Source organism: Sinocyclocheilus grahami, unplaced genomic scaffold (assembly GCF_001515645.1).
Source record: "Sinocyclocheilus grahami isolate Dianchi unplaced genomic scaffold, SAMN03320097.WGS_v1.1 scaffold412.1, whole genome shotgun sequence".
NCBI classification, from domain to species: domain Eukaryota; kingdom Metazoa; phylum Chordata; class Actinopteri; order Cypriniformes; family Cyprinidae; genus Sinocyclocheilus; species Sinocyclocheilus grahami.
The window spans coordinates 319195-346721 of record NW_015505591.1 but is presented as its reverse complement, the minus strand read 5'-3'; the positions used below and the strand labels follow the sequence as shown (position 1 = coordinate 346721).

General features: G+C 35.7%; 3 protein-coding genes across 4 annotated transcripts in view; 2 read left to right on the top strand and 1 right to left on the bottom strand.

Annotated features, from left to right (window-relative positions):
* Window positions 1-1693: 1693 nt before the first annotated feature.
* Window positions 1694-13470, top strand: LOC107551011 (interleukin-23 receptor-like). The gene is made up of 15 exons (XM_016232489.1): window positions 1694-1798; window positions 1883-2121; window positions 2200-2472; window positions 3680-3797; window positions 3984-4147; window positions 4341-4477; window positions 5283-5439; window positions 5526-5608; window positions 7185-7383; window positions 7499-7500; window positions 7661-7907; window positions 9620-9793; window positions 10506-10593; window positions 10792-10882; window positions 12312-13470. The coding sequence occupies exons 2-15, from the start codon at window positions 2058-2060 to the stop codon at window positions 12903-12905; spliced, it is 2391 nt and encodes a 796-aa protein (XP_016087975.1). The 5' UTR covers window positions 1694-1798; window positions 1883-2057; the 3' UTR covers window positions 12906-13470.
* A 5560-nt stretch (window positions 13471-19030) lies between these two features.
* LOC107551010 (interleukin-12 receptor subunit beta-2-like) lies at window positions 19031-26538 on the top strand. The gene is made up of 9 exons (XM_016232487.1): window positions 19031-19042; window positions 19131-19332; window positions 19460-19630; window positions 19743-19841; window positions 20433-20582; window positions 20774-20911; window positions 21060-21159; window positions 21250-21334; window positions 23950-26538. Exons 1-9 carry the CDS (start codon window positions 19031-19033, stop codon window positions 24313-24315), a joined length of 1323 nt encoding a protein of 440 aa, XP_016087973.1. The 3' UTR covers window positions 24316-26538.
* A 102-nt stretch (window positions 26539-26640) lies between these two features.
* The window catches only part of LOC107551037 (plasminogen activator inhibitor 1 RNA-binding protein-like), a 13329-nt gene continuing 12442 nt past the window's right edge, over window positions 26641-27527 (bottom strand). For both annotated transcript variants that reach the window (XM_016232521.1, XM_016232522.1), the window contains exon 8: window positions 26641-26881. In XM_016232521.1, coding sequence (XP_016088007.1) covers window positions 26822-26881 — 60 coding nt within the window. In that variant the 3' untranslated portion in view covers window positions 26641-26821. The remainder of the gene's footprint in view (window positions 26882-27527) is intronic.

Here is a 27527-nt window from a genome sequence, read left to right as displayed (position 1 = left end):
AAAGGCATAGTTTCATTAAAATTGTGACAATATAAAACAATGATTATTAGCCCACATTTGATCCCCCGAATTAATCATTTTAAATAGGCTTCCATTTTCTAAGCAGATTAACAGTTCAAAGAAGTTGTTCAAAGGTGCTGACTGTTTTTCAAAAAAAAAAAAGGATTTGAGGTCAGAAGACCACATTTTGTGCACACTTGAGGACAAAATGAGGACATATATATGATTAAGTTGCTTTTAAACTTTCTCTTTGATGTTATTTTTAATGTGATATCCGATAAATCATCCATTTAATAATATTCATATTGTAGGTATATGAATCTTTCTCATCACTTCAAATGATCCTAAAGAAGTCTAACTTTAAAGACAGATGACTCCTGAGATAAAGTCATATCATAGGTCAGCAACTGTGCAATCAAATGCTTTGAAGTGACAAAGGATATGAATAACTATTGAAGGAAATTTTTGCTAATAACACAAAAAAGTGTGTATATTTTAATGTCTCTTTTTATATTCACAAAAGAAAAAGGTATTAAGGTATATTTATAAAGTTTAACATACAAATGAATGAGACATTGTTAAATGTCTTTCTTTCTTTCCTCCTTTCTTTATTTATTAAATACTTGTGGTCTGACTTTGTGGTTTAGTGTGCCAGTTTCACACAAACTGTAATTGTGGGACTGACACTAACCTATTGTTTTCTTGTGTATGGTTCATTTTTCAGTTTCCACACCTTAACGGTAAATAACTCGATCTCACAGTTTATCAGGAGTTTATGTTTTCATTGTTTATTATTAATATTATTATTATTATAAACGCCTCTGCTTATTAATCTACTGTTATTAGTGCATTCTTTGTATTACTCTGTATCTCAGATTCACCTTATATATGTCAGTGGGTTTTCCCCAGAAACACTTTGAAGATGAAGATGGAAAGTAGCCTAAGTTTAAACGAGATCAAAAATCTGGGGCAGACAGGAAGGCTGTTCTGTGGTGTTATTTTCACACGCTAAGCACATGTGAGAGGGAACGTGTGAGGAGAACATGGGTAATTCGGTCTTATTTCGTTGTTCCAGAGCCTCACATTTTTAGCTATGAATAAGTATATGTTTTAATATCAACAGATCTTGTTTAGGTGTAAAATGTATGTTTAATGAGAGGCATCAAAGGGCTTCATGAGGAAGATTTACTCAATTAATGAGCATTGTTCTATTTTTCTCCACTGGTTTTCACATCCCTCTAACGTTAAACGTGCCTTTGTTATGTGATGTTGTCAGCCTTGTGGATCAAGCTAGTGAAAATCTATGATGGAAACAGGAGAGGAGCCCAAATTGAGGAGAAATCACCGTTTTAAAAGTGCATTAGGAAAGGTTTGTTTGGTTTTCTCTTTTGACATATCCATATCTTACACTGCCGTTTGATGTATATTATACTGAACTACATATTTTTCAGTTTTATATTTGAATTAGCATTATTCTTTAAGTCATGACTTTAAAGTTAATGTAACATCATCATATTTCATTTTTTTGTACAGTATGCTGTGCCCCTGGAGTAGCTAAGTGTGATAGCAGTTAACGATTGTTGATGACTAAAAAGGCGGTTTAATAAGTACGCATGTAGAAACACGCTTCAGAGTTTCACAACAGACATAAATACCACAAATCTAGGTCATTGCCCCTTAAAAGAGCAAGGCAACTCTGAGAAAACAGGGTTGACATAAAAAGATTAGGCTTGTAACATTAAGTACCGCTCATGAGAATGCTGACTATTTACACAGATTGCAAGCTTATCATTTTCTGGTAACATTCTATCTTGGTGGTTTTTTTAATGCCTTTGATATACGTACAGATGTGTGACCTGTTTTATGTGACATCTTTAAAAAGGGACGATGGTATGGAAGACAACCCACTTTTTGTTCTGACTGTATGCTGGTTTGCTTCATGCAAATGCATTTGAGAGAACAGAGAAGACGGGAGAAGAGGCTTAAGGACTAGGCATGAAGTGTGGAGAAAAATATTCACTGATCATCATAGAAACCCAGAACAAGAAAGGCATGAAATGGATTTTTTCATCAGAATCTGGCAGGTGGTCTTTCTCCTCCTTTTCAGCGGCAAATTCTGCGGTGAGTAAAGTCATTGTGATTATATTTGTTTTACACTGGAATGTTTTTAAATGAATAGAGTTTTCTCTCTCTGCTCAGACTGCTACAGAGTCAGTTGTGTTGGAAAGCTGATAGTAGATTCAGATGTTATCCACCTGGGCTCCAACTTGACTGTAGGCTGCCAATCAAACACTGAGCACTGTGGGAGACACTTTGCCATAGTCTTCAATGGAGAGACCATTTTCGAAACAATTAATTGCTCTGTAATAAAAACACAGATAGTCATCAATCAGCCCAGATTTTGGCTACTCTGCAAGGTGAAGGAGGGAGACACATGGCACACTGTTTGCGGCCAAGATTTCAAGGCTGGCTGTAAGTTCATGTTATCTGTATTCGAACGCTCTGCATCATAGATGCAAGAACAAATATATTATTATGTTTAAATCTCTGGTTTTATTCAACACAATCTGATTCAATCTGATTTTAAGGGTTAAATAGCTTAAGGAGCTTAAGAAAGAGACATCTGCACATATGTGACCCTGGACCACAAAACCAGTCTTAAGAGTCACTGGGGTATATTTGTAGCAATAGCCAAAAAGACATTGTATGGGTCAAAATTATAGATTTTTCTTTTATGCCAAAAATCATTAGGATATTAAGTAAAGATCATGTTCCATGAAGATATTTTGTAAATTTCCTACTGTAAATATATTCAAACTTAATTTTTGATTAGTAATATGCATTGCTAAGAACTTCATTTGGACAACTTTAAAGGCGATTTTCTCAGTATTTAGATTTTTTGCACCCTCAGAGTCCAGATTTTCAAATAGTTGTATCTCGGCCAAATATTGTCCTATCCTAACAATCCATACATCAATGGAAAGCTTATTTATTCAGCTTTCATGTGGTGTATAAATCTAAAAATGGACCCTTATGACTAGTTTTGTGGTCCAGGGTCACATATGTTAATGATTAACATGACATTCATGTACATGAAATATACATAAAAAATGTATGAATCAAAACTCTGAGATTTGTGATATTCATCAACTGTTAATTCCCTACATGTTTCTTATTGATGTTCCATGAAGATATTTTGTAAATTTCCTACTGTAAATATATTCAAACTTAATTTTTGATTAGTAATATGCATTGCTAAGAACTTCATTTGGACAACTTTAAAGGCGATTTTCTCAGTATTTAGATTTTTTGCACCCTCAGAGTCCAGATTTTCAAATAGTTGTATCTCGGCCAAATATTGTCCTATCCTAACAATCCATACATCAATGGAAAGCTTATTTATTCAGCTTTCATGTGGTGTATAAATCTAAAAATTGACCCTTATGACTAGTTTTGTGGTCCAGGGTCACATATGTTAATGATTAACATGACATTCATGTACATGAAATATACATAAAAAATGTATGAATCAAAACTCTGAGATTTGTGATATTCATCACCTGTTAATTCCCTACATGTTTCTTATTGGGTTAAAAATGTTAGTTAGTTGTGTACATTCTGTACAATTAACCAGATTTTGATTACGAATATCCAGCTATTAATTCCTTTTCTGCGTTAGACCCTCCAGGTAATCCGAAATTCAGCTGCGTCACATACCAAAATTCGGAATATGTTAACTGCTCTCTAGTGGTTACAACTGAGACATATTTATTTACCAATTTCATAGTGACATTTCAGTAAGTATGTCAAATTTTCTTATTTTAACAGTTTGATAACATCAAGGTGCTTTATCATATATCCAATATTTATCATATCATAGAAACTTTGCAAAAAATATATATTTATTTCTTCAAATATAGTTAAAGATCAAAATAGCCTTTCTTGTGTTTGATCTTTCTTTAATGTCTTTCTTCCATGCAAAGCAACAGCACATCCCAGTTCATCCAGTATGCGATGAACAAAGACGGCCATGTCTCTATTCCACGATCGCTGTTTGTTGAGAACATGACATATAAAGTCCATGTAAGAGGTCACAATGCATTAGGAGAGTCACACTCTACTTTCAACTTCTCGATCTGGGACATTGGTAAGAGACTAAATTACAAACACTTACTAATTTCTGAAGCACTTTCTCATTTTGATCATATCATGAGCTCTTGATTGTTTAATCTTATTCTTTCACTCAGTGAAAGTGGTATTAATTTTGACGTACCAAATGTGCATAGATGTGTTTAGCTGAATCATGTGTTTTGACATTTTTTGACATTGATTTTGTTCAGTAATTCCAAGCACTCCAGATATAACACGAGCTGTGTTTGAAAATGGCACTCTTTCTCCTACAATATGCTGGAATGGCTCAGAAGATATTTTGAAACCAATTTTGAGGTTCAGAGAAGCACATGATGACCAGGACTGGGTGAGAGTCAAATACTGATTTCTTATATAAAAAAAGGATTTGTGAAAAATGTGTTCTGGTTAAAGGAACATTGGGTTTGGAAAAGACTAACATTACTTGTTCTTCTGCATAGAATAGGTGGCGTCAGAATGAGAGTTCATACAGCTGATAAAATCACAATAATCCACACTACTTCGACTACAGTCAATCAATTAATTAATGCCTTGTGTGTTTGTAAGAAACAAATCCATCATTAAAGCATTTTCATTTTAAGCCGTCATTTCCATAATCCATAATAACACTTCCTGCAGTGAAAAAGTTCATCCCATGTTGTTCTCTAAAATCAAAATCTACCGAAATATTTGTTTAGAACTGTTTTGGACTGTGTTGGGCTTGATCTGTATATATTTCTCTCCTGATTCAGACGAGATGAGAAAGTAATACTATAGAGGACTCATATTTTAGCTAGAAGCAATGGTTTAAAGTTAAAAGTTTCTTAATGATGGATTTGTTTCTTACAAATATGCAGCTTTTTGCTTCCCATGACGTCAATTGATGGACTGGAGTTGTGTGGATTACTTGTGGATTATTGTGATGTTTTTATCAGCTGTTTGGACTCTCATTCTGACGGCACCCATTCACTGCAATGGATCCATTGGTGAGTGATGTAATGCTCCAAATCCCCAAATCTGTTCTGATGAAGAAAAAACTCATCTATATCTTGAATGTCCTGAGGGTGAGTATTTTCATTTTTATGTGAACTGTTCTTCTGAAAGCAAGCCATCCATTAGCTGTATTAGATGTTTTTGCTATCGTTTTTGATCAGGGCCAGGGAAGTGTGAAGGAGCTCCAAGCTGGATGTATTTTGATGCAGGAAGCCTTAGAACCGTTGACGCCCTATCAGTTTGAGCTGAGAGTGTGTGTTACTTCAACAAACTGCAGCATGTGGAGTCATCCCTTCAATATAACCAGCCCAGGAATTGGTAATTCCTTTTTATTCACATTAGTTTAGTCGATGTGTTTTATCAGCATATTGTTTTGACAAAAAAAATTGTTTTATCTGTTCTAGCACCCTCACACAAACTTGATGTGTGGAGAGTCATCAACAGGACCAGTACTCATGGAGCTCTGAATGTCACAGTGTTGTGGAAGGTAACAGCACCACCTACTGGACAGATAAATCAAAGATTTCAAACATAGGAAAAACTGTGTATAACATAAATTACTGTCAAACAGTTAGGGGTTGGTAAGATTTTTTTAAATGTTAGGGAAATAATTTGGCACTCAAGCAACTTTTTGTGGAAACTGTGATACTTTTTTTCAGGATTCTTTAAAGAATAAAATGTTCAAAAGAACAACATTTATTTTAAATTTATTTTAACTTTTTAAGTAAAGTAAAAATAAATTAAAAGTCATTACTTTCTTAAGTAAGTCTTTACTGTCACTTTTGATCAATTAAATGAATGCAAGTATTAATTTCTTTAAAAAAAATCTCTCTGACCTCAAACTTTTGAATGTTACTTTACATTATATAGCACCTTAAATGTCAACCTCTTTTTACAAATCGAAACATTTCCATTTACGCAAAAGAGTTTGTATGGTCATTGTCACATATTTTCTTAGTGATTAGTGACTCACAAATCTTAAATATTTCTTATTCATTTTAATTTTCTGAAATTCTGGTCTGAAATATTAGTGTCATTCACAGAAGTAGCTTTCTTTTAATCAATCTCTTAAATGCGTCAATTCTGTGAGTGAATAAACTACTTAGCATTTCTTGACATTGCTTGACATGTTTAGCAGCCCACATTAATTCATGCACTCCAAGTACTATTTGTCATAAAAATGTCATTATTTATTCACCTTCATGTTGTCCCAAAATAAAGGTTCTTTATTTGAATCAATGGTTCTATGAAGAACCTTTAACATCCATGGAACATTTCCATTGGACAAAGGGATTTTTTATAGTGGAAAAAGGTTCTTTAGATTATCAAAATGTCCTAGAAAGTGGTTCTTTTAAGAACCAATTACTGAAGGATTGTTTGGGGATCTTCTTTGGTATTGCTTCGAAAACCCCTCTTTGGAACCATCATTTTTAAAAGTGCATATCACGTCCTTTCTGTGGAGCATTAGGTATTAGTCTGTACACTGTACTCCAGGAATTTTGAAGACTCATGATAAATTTATGTGAGGAACAGACAGAAAATTAATGGGGAAATTCTCTCGTCATTTACTCACCCTTAAGCTGTCCCAGATGTATGTGACTTTCTTTCTTCTGTGGAACACAAGTGGAGATTTTTATAAAAGCATCCATAATATGCCAAGTGGTCATAGTTGGTGCAACAACAAAAAAACATGCAAAGCAAACATGACGGTAATCCATAAGACTACAATTGTTGAATCAGTGTCTGCTGAAGCTAAATGATAGTTGAGTGTAAGAAAAAAATGATATTTTACATTTTTTAAACTATGAACCATAATAAGAGAATTTTTGGGTGAACTAGCTCTTTATTTCTCCGTCTCACTCAAGAATCGAGTTTGTGAACTAGATCAGTCCAGTCTGAGAATGAATCACTCAATTCAGTTTGTGAACCACATTTCAGTTCATTGAAAGAACTGACTAAAAAGAATGTCAGTATCATGTCATATAGGGGGGAGGCACTATCACAGGCCTTTGCCCTCAACATGAACTCACTTGATGACTATTTATTTCTCCTTCTTCTTACAGCGCTATACACCAGAATATTACAGTGGAGATTTGTTACATTACAAGTTATCTTATAAAGAAGAAGGCAAGATCCATGAACTGAATTGCCCAGCTCACGTCACTCGTCAAACTCTTCAGCTGAACGCAGCAGAAGTTAACGTCAGTGCTGTGACAGCAGCAGGTTCCTCCCCACCTGCACCTGTCAGCTTGATATATACAGGTGGGAGTTTATTATTTTATGTTTTTTAGTTTTTAGTTTTGTAGGATACACAGAAAGTGTTCATTTACAAGACATCTATACATGAGCTTAGTCTAAATGAAAATGTGATACATAGACGTTTTAGGCTAAACTTTTTTTTAACAAAAGAGCAGTAAACAAAAAGTGTTACAATAATCTCTGCTCTCCCTCTAAATTGCCACAAGAGGGCAGTGACAGATAATTTGTCAAAAGAAGTCAGTTTATGAATTTATTAAATACAGTAGCATTTTAAAAAGTTAAAGTGTTTTTAATTATTATTATTTTTAAATCCTGCTCAGTGACTGAAGGGTCACTTAATCTCTTAATCTACTCTATTGTTTCTTTTTCAGAGCCTCTAGCTGGTCCAGATGTATCAATTACCAATACAGGGGGAAAAAAGATTTTGATTCAATGGGATGAGCTTAATCAAGATAAACAAAGGGGATTTATCACAAACTACACCATTTACTTCCAGAGACAAAGAGACAAGAGACTTCTTCAGAACCGTGAGTAAAACAGCTGTCTGTGAGTGTGTTGAGCTGTGGTTTGTGTCAGTGTGCCTGAGGGGAGGAGTCACATGGTTTGTCACACAGAATCAGAACTTTTGTTTGTTCCTTAACACTGTCTCAATATAAAAACTGATGATTTTTTTTGTTTTGTTGTTTTTTCACAACCCCTCAGGTGTCTTTAACCTCACCCCACAATTGATGCAGTGCACCTTTGTGCATTTAGCAGAGTGGAAAGACTTTACCTGTCTTTGGTTTGAGACTCATCACTGTCACACCCACAGTTTGACAGCAGGGTTTTCCACCATTTACTGAAAGAGTTCACATCCTCTTCCAGTAACCCCACTCCCCTACACTTCTACATAACTGGTCTAAAACTGATGTTCTGTGTGTTGCAGAACTATGACCACAAAACATTTAGTGTAAATAAGTTAAGGATTTTAGTAGCAACTAGCATGGGAACCAGTTTTTAAAAAGGTTTTATATCTTGTTGCATTGGTGGATTATTTAAAATCCATAACCAATGTCCATGCTTTAAAAAAATTCTATACCAGCATAAGCATAAGCTGCTAGTTTTAGCTGGACTTCCAGCCTGGCCAATGTTTAACTAGTTTAGCTGGGCGGCCAGCTAATCTACTAGCTTCACCAGCTAAAAAAATGCACAATACCCCATATAAAGCCAACCAACAGACCAGCTCAAACCAGCTTAGTTTTTTTTTTTTTGGTCTGTCATACCCTGATGCAACAACATATGAAACTGAGTATAAAGCAAGCTTGGTTGAGAGAGAAGCATAAACCTGCTAAAACCATCTTAAAAACCATCTTAAAACTGCTAAAAACATGCTATCTTAAATAACCAGCCAGCAACCAGCTGTTTGAGGTCTATACGATTTTTTTACAAATATTTTACTCTCACCAAGGCTGCATTTAAAGCATTTGATCAAAAATGCAGTAAAAATATTAACTATTTAAAATAACTGTTTTCAATTTTATTGTGATTGAAAATGTAATTTATTCCTGTAATAGTCATGCTGAATTTTCAGCCATTAAACCAGTCTTCGGTGTCATATGAGGTGCCTAATGCATTTCCTAGACGTTTGAGTTGGGAGCTGCAAGGCCAACAGGAGTGTGTCGAAATCCTTGTCTCTGCATGGAATTCTGCGGGTGAAGGGCCCAAAGGAAAACCTGCCACTTGCTGTTGTCACAGCAAACTGTCATACAAAACTGGTTCAGACAAGACAGGTGCCTTTCCTTATGAAATAGATGAGAAGGATCAAAGATCATTGGAAAAAAAGTAGTGTTGGGTTAGCTAAGTATAGAAACGTTGACCTTAAATTCACAGTTTTACCAAAATGAATAATACAAACATGGATATTTCCAGAAAGTCTCTGCATAAATGATTAACAAATGGGCGGGGAAGAGTGTTTGGAAGTACAATATTGGACAAAAAAGATGTGCACATGTGATGTTGCTATATAAAAAAAAATTAATTCTTCCATCTTCATTTACTCATCCTCATGTAGTTCCAAAACTGTACAACTTTCTTTGTCTGTGGAACACAAAAGAAGATATTTCGAAGACTGTTTTTGTCCATAGAGTGAAAGTCATTGAGATCCAAAACAGCATGCAGATGAATGTTTGATATTATTTTCTGCAGAAAGAAACATCCTGGAAACACTCTTCATCTCCTTATGTTTTATGTGTTCTTGCAGAAACTGTGCCTAATGCATTTCCTAGACGTTTGAGTTGGGAGCTGCAAGGCCAACAGGAGTGTGTCGAAATCCTTGTCTCTGCATGGAATTCTGCGGGTGAAGGGCCCAAAGGAAAACCTGCCACTTGCTGTTGTCACAGCAAACTGTCATACAAAACTGGTTCAGACAAGACAGGTGCCTTTCCTTATGAAATAGATGAGAAGGATCAAAGATCATTGGAAAAAAAGTAGTGTTGGGTTAGCTAAGTATAGAAACGTTGACCTTAAATTCACAGTTTTACCAAAATGAATAATACAAACATGGATATTTCCAGAAAGTCTCTGCATAAATGATTAACAAGTGGGCGGGGAAGAGTGTTTGGAAGTACAATATTGGACAAAAAAGATGTGCAGATGTGATGTTGCTATATGAAAAAAAATTAATTCTTCCATCTTCATTTACTCATCCTCATGTAGTTCCAAAACTGTACAACTTTCTTTGTCTGTGGAACACAAAAGAAGATATTTCGAAGACTGTTTTTGTCCATAGAGTGAAAGTCATTGAGATCCAAAACAGAACTGGACCACACTGACTTTCATTGTATGAATAAAAAAAGCTGAGACATGTTTAATATTTTTTGTGTTCTACTGATGAAGGAAAGTCATACTGTTCCTTTAAGAGAATCAGCACAAGGTTCAGTGCACATTCTGACTACAATATTACTCATTTTGTAGGGTATGGGTTATTTGATCTTTGCATACATACAAGACACTGAATAATATTCATGCATTATTCATAGAGTATGCACTTATAAAGTCATTTCAAAGATATTAGGAACAGTTAATGCATAATTGTTCAAACAATATTATATCATGTGTTAATCTTAATGTGCTTAATGTATTTCCAGGTGGAATGATAGCTGGAATTTGTTTGGCTGCTGCTGTTCCTATGGTGATCCTGGCCAACCTGATGTACCTAAAATGTGTGCGGCAAAGGTGACGTGCTGAACTGGGGGTTTTGGTTTTACTAAGTGTCTGCACTTTCTTTTGTGCAAGTAGTTTCACAATGTGGCTCATGCCTGTAGTCTTTCATAATGTTACAGTCACAGACAGTGTGGATGTAATAATATTGTGTAAGTTAGGTGTGTGTTTATGTTTAACTTTTACTTTTATTTCTCAAAACTCTCTTTACAGAATGATGAAAATGTGCATGTCCATTGGAGTCTCTTGGATTTTCGAAAATCTACCAAAATTTGATAACAGCAATGCTATAAAACTACTAAAGGTAATGGTGTTTATTTATACAGGGTCATTTTAGTTAAATGTTATAATCAACATGCAGTATTATGAGTTTGGAGGCCTTTTCTAAGACCCATGCAATACAAGTGATCTTGTGATGTGGGTTTGTTAGTAGCTCACGAGGTTGGAGGGGGTTACCTTCTAATTCAAAGGTCAGGCATGTTGCGTTTAAATAGAACTACTCTATTTTCACTCTTCTGAAGCATACTGAACTTCAGGAGGCCACAGAAACTCAACAGCTGAATATCTGCTGGCATCAATTGTATTTGAGAAAAGCAGCAACTGGACAAGTATATTGAAGCAGTGTCCTGTTTGGCATGTGGACAGAAGGCCTGAAAATGGAACCTTTCAAAAATAGAAAACATTTCATATTTTTGAGAAAATTTTCCACCAGAATTTCCCCCACTATGAAGCACAGTAGCAGAAATGTCATGGTTATACATGTCCTCTGAACTTTGATTATACGAAACTGTAAAACAGTGCCTATGTTCGTATTTAACACAATAACAGAGTTATGAAGTGGTTATTAACCTTTCTGAGGCCTTACCCAAAGTTTATGCCTGTTATATATGGAGGTTTGGTTGCTATTATTTTATTATTTTTTGTCAATATATAACTCACTAGTGGCTATGCACAACTATTGGAAATGGGGTTGTAAAAAAGAGTTAAGAAAAGAGTGAAAAAGCAGACCACACAAGCTAAAACCATCAGTGATTTGATTCACACGAACAGTGGAATGGAAAAAGTAGAATCCAGAAATGCGAAAACTGTGTGAACAACCCCTAATAATCTTGATTGTACTTAAAGAGATAGTTCACCCAAAAATGAAATTTCTGTCATTAATTACTCACCCTCATGTCATTCCAAACCCATAAGACCTTTGTTCATCTTCGAAACACAAATTAAGATACTTTTGATGAAATCCGAGAACTTTCTGACCCTCCTATAGACAGCAATGGAACTAATACATTCAAGGAAGAATTGTTGAATAAAGTTGTTATTTTTGTTTTCTTTGCACACAAATATTATTCTTGTAGCTTTGTAAAATTACAGTTGAATAGCTAATGTCACATGGACTATTTTACCGATGTCCTTGCTACCTTTCTGGGCCTGGGAACATTTCAGTTGCATTGCTGTCTATGGAGGCTCAGAAAGCTCTCTGATTTCATCAAAAATATCTTAATTTGTGTTCCGAAGATGGACAAAGGACTTATGGGTTTGGAATGACATGAGGATGAGTAATTAATGACAGAAGTTTCATTTTTGGGTGAACTAATCCTTTAACATATTGATATGCATTAAAATTGATACAATATTGCACCCGTTATTGCAAAAACAGGTTGAATTGCAGGAGCTACATTATCATTGTACATACTGCATCTCCATACTTGTTAATACCATTTTTTTGCTCTCAGGATGACAGCCATGGCCCTTGGGGAGCTCATCCCGGAGACAACGATCCTCCCTTAACTCCCATTGAGGAAGTCAGTCTGTCTTTGGAGAGACAAGACTCTTATCCAACTGTGCTTCATGTCACAGAAACACCCACAACGAATCTATTTTGTATTGATTCTCCTTATAAACCTCAGTTATTGACAGCTTCACAGAGAAATGAAGACTTCTCTGAGACTACAGATGAGGAGCTAAAGGAGGAGGACCAAATCCCTTTCTTGGCGTCGCCATCACATCATGACTTCAGTTGGGATTTATCCTGTATTCCCGTGATACATGGACGTCTTAATAGCTTCTTAGCTATGGATGGAGCGCTGGGCTCTTTGGGCATTCTTGAAGATCTCCTTGCTCCCCCTAAGAAAGCTTCCAATAAGGATGGAGGAGTGGAAGAGAATGAGAGGATTGTAGAAACAGGAGATATAGACCAGAGCACTTTCACAAGTCAAACTGTACTACCCAATGACCTGGAGAGCTGCCTCAGAGGGCCTGTCTTTAATTCCAGCCCATACTCCCCACAAAGGCTTTGCCATAGTTTTTCAGTTCCAGAAGAGGTTTAGGCACTCAAATATCATGCGGCAAGAGTACATCTGAACTATATTCGCATGGATGTGATTTGGCCATAAACACAAACATAGACAGGATCTTACATGACATCTTCTTGTACATAAAGCATTATGTTTTTTTCAGTGATGATAGACTATTTTCTTTATATTGTCTGCATATACAGTGTGGCTTTAGTCCGATCTAAATCACTTTGTGGTTTCCGCACACTCTGAGGATAGTGTCTAAAGTAAGCTGTACTGTATGTTGCTGATCGATTTATTCATAGGAACTTCTTCCTCTTGAATACTATTTTGACACAAAAGAAAAGACACATGACACACTGCACTTTTTTCTGCTTAATTGTACTGAATGTGCACTTGTAGTGTACTTCAAATTCTAAAAGTGTATTTAAAAAACTATACTTGGAGATAGAAGGCCTAAATAGAAGGCCACTTAAAGGTCAAGTATGTAGTTTTTGCGATACTAGTGTCACCTAGCGGAATCACAAACACTGTCAACTGTTGCAAATTCCTTTAAGATTATACACTCTTAAAAATAAAGGTGCTTCAAAAGGTGTTTCAAGCGATGCCATAGAAGAACCATTTTTGGTTCCACAAAGAACCATTCAGTCAAAGGTTCTTTAAAGAACCACCTCTTTCTTACCTTTTTATAATCTGAAGAACCTTCTTTTGCCCCAAAGAACCTTTTGTGAAACAGAAAGGTTCTTCAGATGTTAAAGGTTCTTTATAGAACCATTTAGACAAAAAGGTTCTTCTATGGCATCGTGAAGCACCTTTATTTTTAAGAGTGTACTTACCTTTATAGTATGTTATATGTTATCTGGTGCTTGAAAGTAAAGAGTTAACATTTGCTGCAAAAACCTGATCTTACATTACCTGTTAAGACAAATTTCAGCAAGTTCAGCATCTCAATGTATAGTAGTCAATGAACTGTAAACTTGGTTAAGAGAATGTATTTTGACAAAAAAAACCTTAAACACTTTCATGATTATGTTACACACTTGTTACACACTTAAGTGCAGTCAAGACAAATACAATTAAAGTGCATAAAATGTCCTACTTAAGTGGGTGAAAAAAGCACTCTTACCATCAACTAATTACATTAAATTTAAATTTAAACCCTAATACCATTTAATTTAATTGTGATTAACATGCAATTAAGTGTCCAAAAACATTACATTCATATCGCACTTAAGTATATTATTTTAAAGTAAATTATTTCATTAAAGGTATGCTAATGTGTACTTCTTTTCAATGAAAATTGAGATGAAAGGTCATCAGATCAAATAAGAATACTGAAGACAAGTAATTTATTCAACAAAGGTTTAAAAATGTGAAAGGAATATGTAATAATCGGAGGCAAACCAAAGGATGAGAGACTATATATATGTGTGTGTGTGTGTGTGTACCTGGTATTCCCTAGGATAAGGATAGTACAAGGATAGTAACGTAAATGTTGATTCCCATGAGGAAACAAGTTTTATGTGAGTAGTAGGTTTTAGGGTTAGGGTAAGGGGATTGAAAATACAGTTTGTACAGTATAAAAACCATTACATCTATGGAATATATATATATATATATGTGTGTGTGTGTGTGTGTGTACCTGTTTTTCTATTCTGGTGGGGACTTACACCTGAGTACACACAGAATTTTAAATTCTCAATTTAGGTCCCCACGGGTAAACAAGCTAATAAATCACACAGAATGTTTTTTGAAAATCTAAAAAGGCAGGAAGTTTCCAGTAAGGGGTAGGTTTTTGGTGTAGGGGTTGTGTAGGGCAATAGAAAATATGGTCTGTACCGTAGAAAAAGCATTAGGCCTATGGAGAGTCCCCACAAGGATAGCAGACCAGACGTGTGTGTGTGTGTGTGTGTGTGTGTGTGTGTGCATGCATATCATTCTGCTCATGCTCAAAAAGGACTTCCTGAATGTATGCTGGCCCACTAAATATAGATTTCAGGAGAAAAGTATGATAGTTTAAAGGAACTAGTACATTTCTTGTACCACAACTGCAGGTGTTTCAAAACTCAGTGAACAGGAACCACACCTTTATATTTCAGTGCTAGTTTACAGGAATGGTGGTAAGTTTGGAGTGTTTATACATTCTAGAGGGAGATTTTCTTGTTTAAAAAACAAATCACTTTATGAATGATTTAACCAACCAATGAATACAATCTGAAGTATATACATTCTTACAGTGGGAATGTAACTGCTTCTAATCTTTGACACAGTCAGATGCAGGATAGAACATATTAAAAACTTGCAAAGCTGCGTTTAACATGTATAACCTTGTTAACCTGACATGTTATTTATACCATTAGCCAGTGAGTCTCACAAGGTTCATTTTGGTTACACACCATCCTGCAGAGACGCCTGCACCGCAAAGCTGTTTTAAAACTTCCTGAGAAAGTTCTCATGTCACCCTTAAGAATACGGTTCAACATCTCACACGTGAGGAGTCGTCATCAACTCATTCGTATAGTACTTTTCTGCACAAACATTCCACTCTATTATTTTGGTACTGAATTACACCTTTCGAGATGATGTGTGGGAACTTTAAGGGTGGGTGGGCAGTCTGACCTTACAAAAGCACCTATTTTGTCCCTTTATGATTATGATCATGCATGTACTGTAACGTGAAATAATGTAGTGCTGCCAAATATTGCACTTGATAGCAAATGGTTTGGATAAGAGAAAACATCCAATATGCAAGGTTGGGAAAGCTGTTTTTGTTTTTTCTCTACCATTACCAAGCCTCTTCATCCTTTACATTTGGAAGACATTCTTAATGTTTGGTTGTGTGGGGGCCCAGGGACCTCATTAAAACATTGTTTTATATACATCAATATTATGTTAAAGATAGCTATTAAAGTGCTATTAAATTTCCCAAACAGAACATGAGGGATAACCCAAAATTCACGCAAAAACTTGAAATAATAATACATTGCATATGATTAAACAGGTATTGTTTTCCCTGGTTTATGTTATTGTATTGATGAAATGTTTGTGTGTACATTGCTTGTAGATTATCTGTTACTTTATTTAATTGTTAGAGAGCGAATGATTGTTATTTGGTTTAGCTGGTCAGTTGATCAAGCCTGTTTATTCCGGATTACAGTACATTTTTCTACCCATCATATAGTAATGTTAAACTGACCACTTTGAATCTTGTAAATACCTTTTGGTATTCTTTGGATACAGTTAAACACAAAAAAATTATAATAAACGTACAAATAGGCATAGTGCACAATGAACTGTAGCCTATTAATATGAATACATTTATTTATTTTTACAGGTGTTGTACCTGTAGCCTATTTGTTTGTTTGTTTGATGTTGCCAGTACTGGTTGGCATGAAAAACTGACAATTTATAAATAAAAATGGTTTTCATTTTTATTCTTCTAACTGAAATGTTTTTCAATCTCATAAACAGATTTTTAAAATGGTTAAAATAATGGTAAAAAAATAATAATAAAAATCATTCTATGGGGTTCAAGTTAATCAAGTTAATAATCAAGTTATAACGTTTTTACAGACCTCAAAATGCACTGCGTAACAGTAATGACCGTTATGTTTACTATCATCTGTTTACTTCAGATTACAGACATGAATAAAAACATTCCTGACTAATTGTGTCCTACAGTAGGCTGTACAGAGTGCACAAGTTACTGATGTCACTAGCGCTCGTTACTCATTCGAGTTCAAGCAAATCACACAAGACGTCGCGCGCTCTCAGTTCTTCAACAGGAGAGGGGAGGAGATGCGCTTGACGGCTCTACTGCCACATTAAAACCCACAAACAGCACAAATGACCACACCGAGCAGTTTTGTCCCATGGGCAGAGGTAAGTAGCCTATACAGCTATGTTATACACCACCAAATCTTTGAAAATGTTATCTTAACCGATGAACCATTCAGGTCTCCAAGTCTCAAAGTTACGCGACATTGACGCGACGTGACAAACGCTCTGCTATTGTAATATAATACATGTATACTGCTTAACTACATAGCTTCGTTTGTTGTAGAACACGTTCTTTTCCACCTGTCAAAAGATTGACTTGAATTTCTGAATAAGGAAGTAAAATGGGAAGGCAACGCTTAAAATCTGATGAATGGTTGTCCACAGAGGGTCTTGTGAGTTTGTGTGATCTTCAGCACTGAGCTCGATGTCTTCTGAATGTACGTGGTCGGTCCTCCTCATGTTGTGCTTCATCCTGGCTACAGGTGCACATGGAGGTATGACTTGATTATTTTCTATTTACGGGATTTTCTTTAGGCAATTTTATGGGCCAGGAACAAACCACTTTCCCGTTATTTGAAGGTCTTGGAAACGTTAAAAAGCATGAAAATAAAATGTGGTTAATATTATTCAATGCTAGTGATAAAATTAGGCTCAGAAAGATGAAGCCCTATTGCAAAAAAAGTTATCTGCGTCATTGTCATTTCTAGATTGTTGTTAAAGAAAAACCGTAGCTTTGACAGCATGACTTCAAAAAAATGTCTGTGGTGTTGCATGTTTATTGAATGTTGGATAATATTATTGTACAAATAAAATAGGCCTAAATGACTAAGAGAGTCCTTAGGACCAAAACCGTAGGGCTGTGCGATATTGAAGAAAAATGCGATATGCGATATGCGATAACTCATTCAATAATGCGATATTCGATATGCGATACGATAATGCATGAAAAGGGCCACATGCTCAGCTGTTGCTGAGTCAGTTCTGTGCACTTCTATAACTATCGTGTCATATATATATATATATATATGGTTATTTGTATGCATGTATGTTTGTACCAAGAGTTTCTGTAAAACCACAACAAATTCCTTGTGTTTGCGCACACTTAAGTGGTGAATAAAGCTCATTCTGATTCTGATTCTAATAAGAAAGCACCCCTACAACAACTTATGAAAGTGAACTGTAGTGTTTTACTCAAGCATTACATAAAAATGTCATTTTAACATGAGTTTAGGAACTGAATAATAAAAAGGAAAAATAAAAAACTGCGTAGCATTTACTCTTTGAATTCAATATGCACTGATTCTTATTTAAGCTACAAAAGTTATTTAGGTAAAAGCAGTGAGTGATTTTCTCTTTGTCTTTTGTTCATGGCCCCAAATATTGCAAGCTGTAGCGAAATGCATATTGCGATATGTACATTTGCGAAATTTCGATATATTGCACAGCCCTACGTGTCTATAGGTAAAGAAGCATCTGTACATGAGATTTTATTTGGTCTAAATATCAAAACATATTATTTAGAACAGCGTGAGAATGTGGATTTGAAACTGGACATGCTAAATTTGTGTGGAACATTTGGCTTCTGTGTATTTGAATTTATCATCGTTTTAATTTAGTTTTTATACAACACTATTAAAAACTAAGGATGTAAACACATTATTAGGATTGTGGTGGACAAAATGTAATAATTGAAGAAATAACCATTAATAAATACAATGATTGACTGTTGTGAATAGTAGGGAGTGCGGAGGAATGTCTATGATGGTTACGACCCTGGTGCAAATATCTAACCAGATCTCATGAATGTGCGTTTCAATGGCACGATTTTCTGTTTCTATTTGGCGTACTATTTATACGCAAAAATGGACTTTGGCGTGTATATTATACTCAGTTGGTAGGTTTAGGGATGTGGGGTAGGTGGGTATTATATGTACGCCAAAATGCGTATTATATGCATGCCAACAAAGTGAGTGTCATATGCACGCAAAAACTGTGTATAAATAGCACATAAAATACAACAACAAAAAAATAGTGCCATTGATATACATTTTCATGTGACAGCTCATATCCTGCACTATCCCGTGATGACATTTTTTGTTGCTTCCTCTGTACTTATACTTCTTGCAGGAACAGTGTGCACTGTAAAGTCAAGCAAAGGTGAAAAAGTCCTTTTAGGATCCGACTTCACCTTCTCCTGCATCTTTAACATGCAATGCACCAAACTAATGTTTTGGAATAGGACACTAATTAAATATAAACAATTCCCCAATTCAAGTGAGGTGTCTGTGGATGTTCAAAAAAACTGAGTAGGGGCTTAGAGGAAATGATGGATTTGAGAATTCTCTCTTTTAGAGTCATGTTTGTGCCTCATGTCATTAATGGCTGACTCTGTCAAAGATTTTGGTCAGATGCATGCGTTCAGACAAATTTAACTGCTTAATAAAGACTGCTTTTATATTCATGTTCACTTTGTTTTAGGAACTGAATTTATCAGATGCCAAGGGGAAAATTCTGAGGTATAATATAAGTGTTCGGGAGCAAATGAGAATGAGGAACCCTATCATCGCAGTTCCACCCAGCAGAAATGAGAGAATATGCTGCTCTCATTGTTCTGTGTCAGTGTCCGCAATTAACTCAGTGGGTCAATCTCCTGTCACATTTATTCATCTGCATTTTCCAGGTAAGTCTGTGGTTTTTGAAGTGTTAGCAATGCTGAGCCAAATAACTGTGGTTGAATAAAAAAGACGCTAAACTCAATGCATATATAGTCAATACAGCAAGTTAAGCCGTGTTTTTTGTGTTTACAGGTCTGGTTTCAGGTTTCCTGTCACACAGGCCATTGAATAATCATAGTGTTGCCCTCTTCTGGCACAAGCTTGCCATTGCAAGCCCTGAATATGTGGTGCATTGGTATCCAGTTGGAAACATCGAGGCCATTCAGTGGATTAGAGTGGTGGATACCACAGCTCACATTACAGGCAAGTTTAATTGGATGGTATGAGTTAAGAACAATCAAAATTGGTTGGTTTCCAGACTGTAATAAAAGTACTTTATCTCTTTCTTGTACCTTTTATTCTGCTGTCTATCCAGGTCTGCAGCCTCAAGAATGCTATGATGGTGCAGTTACCGCTCTGCAATCACCTGGTCCCAAAATGGCATCCATTAAAGACATCTCCACATGGCAATCAGGTTAATTCTTAATGCTCATTCTGCATAAATCTTCATCAAAGTGGATTAAATCAGTATATACTGTATATACAAACACTTCCATTCCATTCAAAAGTTTGGAGTCAGTAAGATTTATTTATTTATTTAAAGAAAATAAATTTTATTCAGCTATGATACATTAAATTGATCAAAAGTGACAGTAAAAACATTTACAAAAGATTTAGATTTTCAATAAATGCTGTTCTTTTGAACTTTTTTTTTCAGCAATGAGGCCTGAAAAAATAATGGTTACCACAAAAATATTAAACAGATGTATTTTCAGCATTGATAATAATTAGAAGGGTTTCTTGAACACCAAATCAGCATATTAGAACGATTTCTGAAGGACCATGTGACACTGATAGATGGAGTAATGGCTGCTTTTCCATCACAGGAATAAATAGCATTTTTAAAATATATTAAAATAGAAAACAGAAATATGTATGTAAATAAAACTGAAATATTACTATGATCTTTTTATGTATTTTTAATCAAAATAAATGTAGCCCTGGTGAGAATATAATTTCAAATGCATGACTCTCCTTATCATAATCACTGTCTTGGAATTCACAGCTCCAGAACAGGGTCCAGTTCCTCAACTTTGCTCGAAGAACAGCGAGAGCTTGAATGTGACATGGTCCGAAATCCCTCAAAGGAAGAGAAGAGGCTGTTTGAAAAAATACACTGTCTACCTGATGGACAAGGGAGATATTCACAATTTCAGTAAGGCCTATCTTATTTTAAGGCCGTTAAACAACCAAGTGGTGGATAAATGTTTACAGATACAATATTTACTGTTGGCTCCCAAGATTTCACAAAAAAACAGCTACTTACTTGGGTTGTTCATCAATAACAGTGCTACATAAACTGTGATATTAGGAGTTTTCTAATGTGGTGCTACACTTTGACTGCAGGTGTAGACCATCCAAACAGACAGTATGTCATCAGCGGTCTGTCACCAGGACAGTGTTACAATCTGTGGGTCACTGCCTGGACTGATGCTGGGGAGGGACCCAAAGGAACTGCTCTCCCATTCTGCACACCATTATACTGTATGTATATATGTAGATTATAACACTAAAAATAATTTTAGTAATCACATGCTGGGTTTTAATCCAAATATTTGGCATTAAAAAAAAGCACTTTTGTGAAAAAGATGTTTATCACCCATTTGATAAGAGTGACCACGTCCTCTTTCAGCTGAGAGAATGCTGTCCCTTGTGATCTTGACTGGTGGAGTAGTACTTTTGGGCTGTCTAATCCTCCTGTGCCTCTGTCAGTTCACCTCCGTCCAGAAAAGGTAAGAATCAGCAGAATGCTTCCAATTCTACAGAAACAAAAAGGCTGTTTTTGTGATTTAAAACACTGCCATGTCTGTTCTGCTCGATAGATTCTTATGCTGTTGCCAGTGTCTGCTGCCTATAATTCCAGATCCAGCAAACAGCAGATGTGCAAAGACATACGCTGATGACCAGGTAAATGTATGGAAATGCCCACCCACCCTGTATTTTCAAAACAAGTGAGCTATAACTGCATTTATGGGCATCAATGCAAGCTTTAGCATCTAGGTTAAGGGCTAGGTTAACATCTAGTTCACCCAAAAATGAAAATTCATAAAAATTATATCATCATTTACTCATCCAGTAAGACTTTTTTCTGTGGAACATAAGAGGATGGCAGAAGAATGATAATCCCTTCCTCAAACCGCAGCTTTAAAATCTCATTCACGTGTATTCATAAATTCTAGTCCTTCAGTTTGATTGGCTGAGTGTTCTTGCAAGAGTTTTGGAGCCGGTTGCATGAACTTTCCAGACTAGTCTTTCAAGCTGGTCATCATTTAAGTTAGTTGCATAATGTCTAATTTGATGACAAAAAAGACTGATTACCCCTTGTCTAATTGCTAGTTGGTAAGAATATTAAGACATATCTTAAGGGTTGGTCACACTGGACTACAATAAATTCCTTCAGACGCTTGTCTTTTTTTAAAAACATTAACTCAACTTATAACAAAAAGTAATAAATCCAAACAATACACTACTCCACTCTCCTGCAATGCTACAAACTTGCAGCTTTAAAGCTTGTTCTTTTAGAAGGTCATGCTATGATGTATCAATATTCTATTGGTCACACATGATACTAATTTGCAGGTCAGAGTTCACCCAACCTACTCTTTGAAATGCTTTGAAATGCAAAACTTCTTTGCATGAGCTTGTGTTTCCAGTCTCCAGTATTCTCATGAATGGAATGAAAAGTGTAGTGTGACCAACCCAAATGCTTAACATAATGGCTTTGTTCATGCACCTGGCCCCTCATATACAGTCCAATAGCACTGGGACTTTTCATTCTTTGTATCAGTCCACTTGCTTGTCAGTCTGTGCATTAGTGGTGGGAATTTTTCAGTGGCTCTTTCTTCAGGTTATATCATTGAGTTACTTACTTTGTGAGTGAGTTGTTAAATCAATTACTTTCAGGTATAGTTCACCCAAAAATGAAAATTCTGTCATTAATTACTCATCATCATGTCGTTCCAAACCGGTAAGATCTTCATTCATCTTCGGAACACAAATTAAGATATTTTTGAATAAAATCCGAGAACTTTCTGACCCTGCATAGACAGCAAGGGAACTACCACGTTCAAGGCCAAGAAAGGAAGTTCATCGATGAAATAGTCCATGTGACATCAGTGGTTCAACTGTAATTTTATGAAGCTACAAGAATACTTTTTGTACACAGAGAAAACAAAAACAATGACTTCCATGTTAGTCTTCAACGCGCGTTCACGAGAGTACCGCGACATACATGTGGTGCTGCTGACACAGGAACTGGCGTTCTAACGTAGAACCCGGATGCTCTGCGCCTTGTTTACAAGCAAAAAATGATGCACAGTCTTCGTAAACATGTCTGAAGATTTTGACAGACAGGGTGACTTGCCATTTTTTTGCTCAGCCTTACTTATTTGAACCAGAATATACAGACGATGAACTAAGGGAGATGGACGTTCTTGGTCAGAATGCCGGCTGTCGTGGTACTCTCATGAACGCGCGTTGAAGACTGACACGAAAGAGAAGAAATCGTTGAATCATTTTCTTTGTGTACAAAAAGTATTCTCATAGCTTCATAAAATTATGGCTGAATGACTGATGTCACATGGACTACTTTAATGATGTCCTTACAACCTTTCTGGGCATTGAATGTGATAGTTGTGTTGCTATCTATGCAGGGTCAGAAAGCGCTAGGATTTCATCAAAAATATCCTTATTTGTGTTCTGAAGATCAAAGAAGGTCTTACGGTTTGGAACGACTTGATGTTGAGTAATTAATGACATAATTTTTTTGGGTGAACTATCCCTTTAAATGATTCATTCAAAACACTGATTTATTCAGAAACAAAACTGCTGACTGTCTTTATGAGTGAGTCATTGAATCATTCACGTAAGTAATTTGTTCAAAAACATTCATTTTGTTTTAACTTAATTTTGAACTATTTTTGAAAGCGGAGCAAAATTTGTATTTTGTAAGTAATTGGCAATATTGTGACTAAAATGTAAATTACGCAATATTAACATTTTGTTTATTTAACTGTGTAAAAGCAGTACAGAAGAATTTGTTTTAGAACATCAAGTAGAATGAATGAAGTAGAGGAAGGCAATGAAGTAGAATTTTGCCTACTTTTTAATTCTATGTATTTGGACATACTACTCTTTTCATATGCTGTTTTTTGCCTTTTTATCTCCTATATAGTAGGGAAGTAGGCATATTTGGACACAGGGGAAGGCAGAGTCTCAAGTTCCGTTTTTAAAGATCCAGAAATCATTAGCAAAAAAAAAAAATACTAATGCTAAAAAAAAACACTTTACATGGTGCAGTGTTCAAAAATGTCGCTCTACTGTGTGTTTACATATAAAAAAGAAAATGAAAGCAGCAACAAAAACACATTTTGTGTTCCACACATTAAACACATTACCCCAAACCTACTGGAGTATTGTAATTTGGTTTAAAATGGAATTGGATTTGTTGGCCAAAATGGTGTAAATATGAACTGTAAATGTAATTCATTAACCAATACACACCTGTTCCCCTTCCCACACAGAGTGAAATCAAATTCTACCTAGACCAATGTGACTCCAGCATGAATGAGGAGCCTGATAACGTGGAGGTGGAGGAAGTTCCCTATCCCTCCATCTGCACCTACATCAAAAGTTTCTCTCAGGAGTCCAGCTCCTCTGATGCCACCCAGATCACCAGGATCACAGACATGACAGAGGACTACATCTCCACTCATGGCGCAATAAGTGGAGGAGAAGAGGAAGATGAAGAAGATGAGATTGGTTTGGACGAATTTGAATTCTTCCCAAGCACACACAGCCCTTTCCTGGAGCCCCTGGTTTTAACTGGAGGGAAGCTGACGCTGGATGTAGTGAAAATAGACTGCAGCGAGTTTCTGGATTGCACATGATTCTCAAGAGGCATTAAAATTGGACCTGACAGTGACTATCATACGGATGCTGAAAAATAACAATGGACATTCCAAGAATAATCAGTCAGAAGGACAAACCTTTTCTCCTTGCTCTGAAACCCAGCCATACCTGCATCTCAAGCTAATGTTGGACATTTTAAAGTCACAATGTAATGCAAATAGCGAAAGATTTTTCTTTTTGCATATTGTGATGAACATCCAAGTGAAATGGACACAATGTATGACAGGGGTTTGCTTCTATCTGTCTGTTGTTGATTGGATGGAAGCAGATCTGAATGCAAGCTTGCAGTTGACTTTAAGGAAGTGGTTGGTTTAAGCGGACCAAATGTTTGGAGAAGTCTGGCATAGAAGTCTGATGCTTCACCGGAGGATCAAATTATATTTTAATAAAAAAATTGAAGGTAAAAAAAAAAAAAAGTACACATAGCCTGCCTCAGCTACTTATCTCTGAAATACAGATGATCTAACAGACTGTTAACAGCCCATCAAGAGTGCTGGATACTTAACGAATGTAAATTGTAAAGGTTTTAGGTCATATTCTACAAATTCCATCTTTCCACTAAAACACTCAGCAGCTGTCCAACACTAACTTTAAAACTGTAACTTTTCAACTTTCACAATACATCAAGAAAAAATTGCACAAGTTTCAATATCAAGGCAGACTCAGTACTCGTATCTACTCTAACGCAAGATGTTTGACACAAATACATGCCATCAGCACATTAGTTTTTCATCAGCTCAGCTGAATACTGTCCTAATGTAAAGTTTTTATTTGCAAGTAAACCTTTAAAGTCAAAGCATCAAGAAATAAATAAATGTTATTTTTTTGGATATTTGTGTGGTTTACTGTCACTACAACTTTAAAATGAAATGGTAAATGGGGCTGAGGAGAGAGGGCAACATGATTTTGGCCTATAGCCATTTTACCAGTCAGTCACAAATAGCTGTTCATGCGTATTTTACAAACTAAACCTCAATAATAAACTAGATTTCAACATTTTCTAAAGGAAATGCGAGCTGCCAAATGCTTTTGCAAAATACGGACTTGTGAGTGCAAGTACAAGTCCACTGTAAACTCAAATTAACCACCTCATTTACAAGAAGTTCCCACTCGTTAACCTGAATACAGTAAGTATTTCTACAGCACATATGAATTTTAATTTCAAAATGTAACATTTTTTAATTCAAAACTTTAATTTGTCAACACTAATGCATCATGCACTAACATAAAAGAACGCTGAACTGCATTTTGACAACTTTAACCAAGATTTTAAACATGCTGCAAAAAAAAAAAAGGCTCATGTTGGCTAATGCATTAAGTGTTTACAACTGGGACCTTATTATTTCTAAGCCAAACTCTATCTCCGACACCATTTTTACCAATACTACACCATATCATAAGGACCAGTATCACTATTGGATTTTGGGGTTTGAAGTGGTTTCATCTTTGAAGTTAAAGTCCACACAACATCTCTGTATGAATCGACTATCTTTTAATTATTGACAGAGGTCTAATAGCAGGGTAGGAATTCACACATCACTCAGCTGTTCCACACTGAACAGGATGGTTTCTTTCAGACCAGTTATGCAGGAAACTGTTGTAAAAGCAATGGGGCAGAAAGAAAATGTCATTTCTAACAGGATTTATCCATAACCTGGCTCAAATTTTTTAGTAAACAGGAGTGGTGTGTAAACTTGCTTCTTGTATTTATACTGGAACTTTGCGTAACGAATGATACTACCCTGAGTTACCAGAGCCAATGGCATAAAGACACCATTTTGAACTTTACAGTGGTCATTCGATAAAAGACACTTTTTGTGGCGAGTGCAACTGAATCATCGGAACTACCTCTTGGCATTAAGTTGTGAATCATAAATTGTACATTTAATCGAAATGATTTCAGAGTGTGTTTCAAGGCCCGCTTTCAGGAAACCGAGGTGTTTAATTCAACAATGAGCAGAACCAAAATGCTCTGTAATTTCCCTTAGAAATGCAGTAACCTTTACAAATTAAAAGACTAACTTGTAGATCTTGCACCTGAAATGGCTGCCTTGTTATGAGGCTTTTCCGTGTAAAAAGCAAGCTACCGTACACCTCAAGATAAACCGGTGTGCTCTTCACACCTATTTTTGGAAATGCATATTTTCAAGCAGCAGTACAAAACTTATCCATGAACAATGCATAATTTCTGAGAAAAAAAAGAAACAACAAAAGAAACACTGTATGAAAACATCCCTGCTAACTTATTTCTAAATACAAAACCTCGACCAATAATTTGCTTCAGAATAGCAAGAAGTCCGTCCTTTTTTTAATTTTCCATCTTTTTTTCTAAAACAGGTAAAATCAGTCCTCAGGGGTGAATGGCATGGATGACAGTCTTCCATCATTTCATCTGCTGAAGGATCCATTAGCATGCAAGCCTCGTAGACAAGGACCCGTGGAGGAGTGATCCTCCTGGGTGAGCAGAGCGTGCCGTCTGGCAGCTTAAGCCAGGGCTGGGAAAGCCTCTGGGTCATCCACGTTAGGGACAGACACTCCACCGGCCTAAAAGAAGCAGATACAAGAAAAACAGCCCATTGGAGTCACATGACTAAAACTTTAGGAGTTATTGTTCATCTTCGAGATTATCTAGCAAAACTACTCATGTACTTCATTTTTTTAAATGTTTTTGAACAAGTCTTGATTTGCTCACAAAGGCTGCATTTATTTGATTAAGGAACAAAGTAAAATCAGTAATATTGTGAAATATTAAGAATTAAAATTTTGTAAAATATTTTTGAAAATGTAATTTATTGCTGTGATGTCACATTTTCAGCAGTCATTATTCCAGTTTTTAGCATCAGGATCCTTCAGAAATCATTCTTGTATGCTGATTTAGTCCTTAAAGAAACATTTCCTATTATCCGTGTAGAAAACAGCTGTGTTGCTGTACTAATGCATGGTTTTCAGAATTTTTTTTGATGACTAAAATGTCAAACAAAAAAAAGCATTTATTTGAAATCTCTTTTTATATAAATTTTTTAAAATATGTTATTTTTCAACAAATTCAAATTTCTTCAGTCAATTTTGATCAATTTAAGGCATCCTTACTGAATAGAATTAATTAAAAAAATTTTACTGACCCCAAACTTTTCAACAATAATATACCAGTCAGCCAAGTGTTAACAACGAATCATAATTGAACATACAT

What these genes read in the sequence shown, in the direction of transcription:
- LOC107551010 (XM_016232487.1), top strand. An exon ending in TACCACAGCTCACATTACAG is followed by an intron (nt 19,631 to 19,742) that starts GCAAGTTTAATT and finishes CTGTCTATCCAG; the next exon opens with GTCTGCAGCCTCAAGAATGC. An exon ending in TTCACCTCCGTCCAGAAAAG is followed by an intron (nt 21,160 to 21,249) that starts GTAAGAATCAGC and finishes TCTGCTCGATAG; the next exon opens with ATTCTTATGCTGTTGCCAGT.
- LOC107551011 (XM_016232489.1), top strand. Translation starts at nt 2,058, where the DNA reads ATGGATTTTTTCATCAGAATCTGGCAGGTGGTCTTTCTCCTCCTTTTC. An exon ending in TTTCAGCGGCAAATTCTGCG is followed by an intron (nt 2,122 to 2,199) that starts GTGAGTAAAGTC and finishes CTCTCTGCTCAG; the next exon opens with ACTGCTACAGAGTCAGTTGT. An exon ending in CAAGAGACTTCTTCAGAACC is followed by an intron (nt 7,908 to 9,619) that starts GTGAGTAAAACA and finishes GTGTTCTTGCAG; the next exon opens with AAACTGTGCCTAATGCATTT.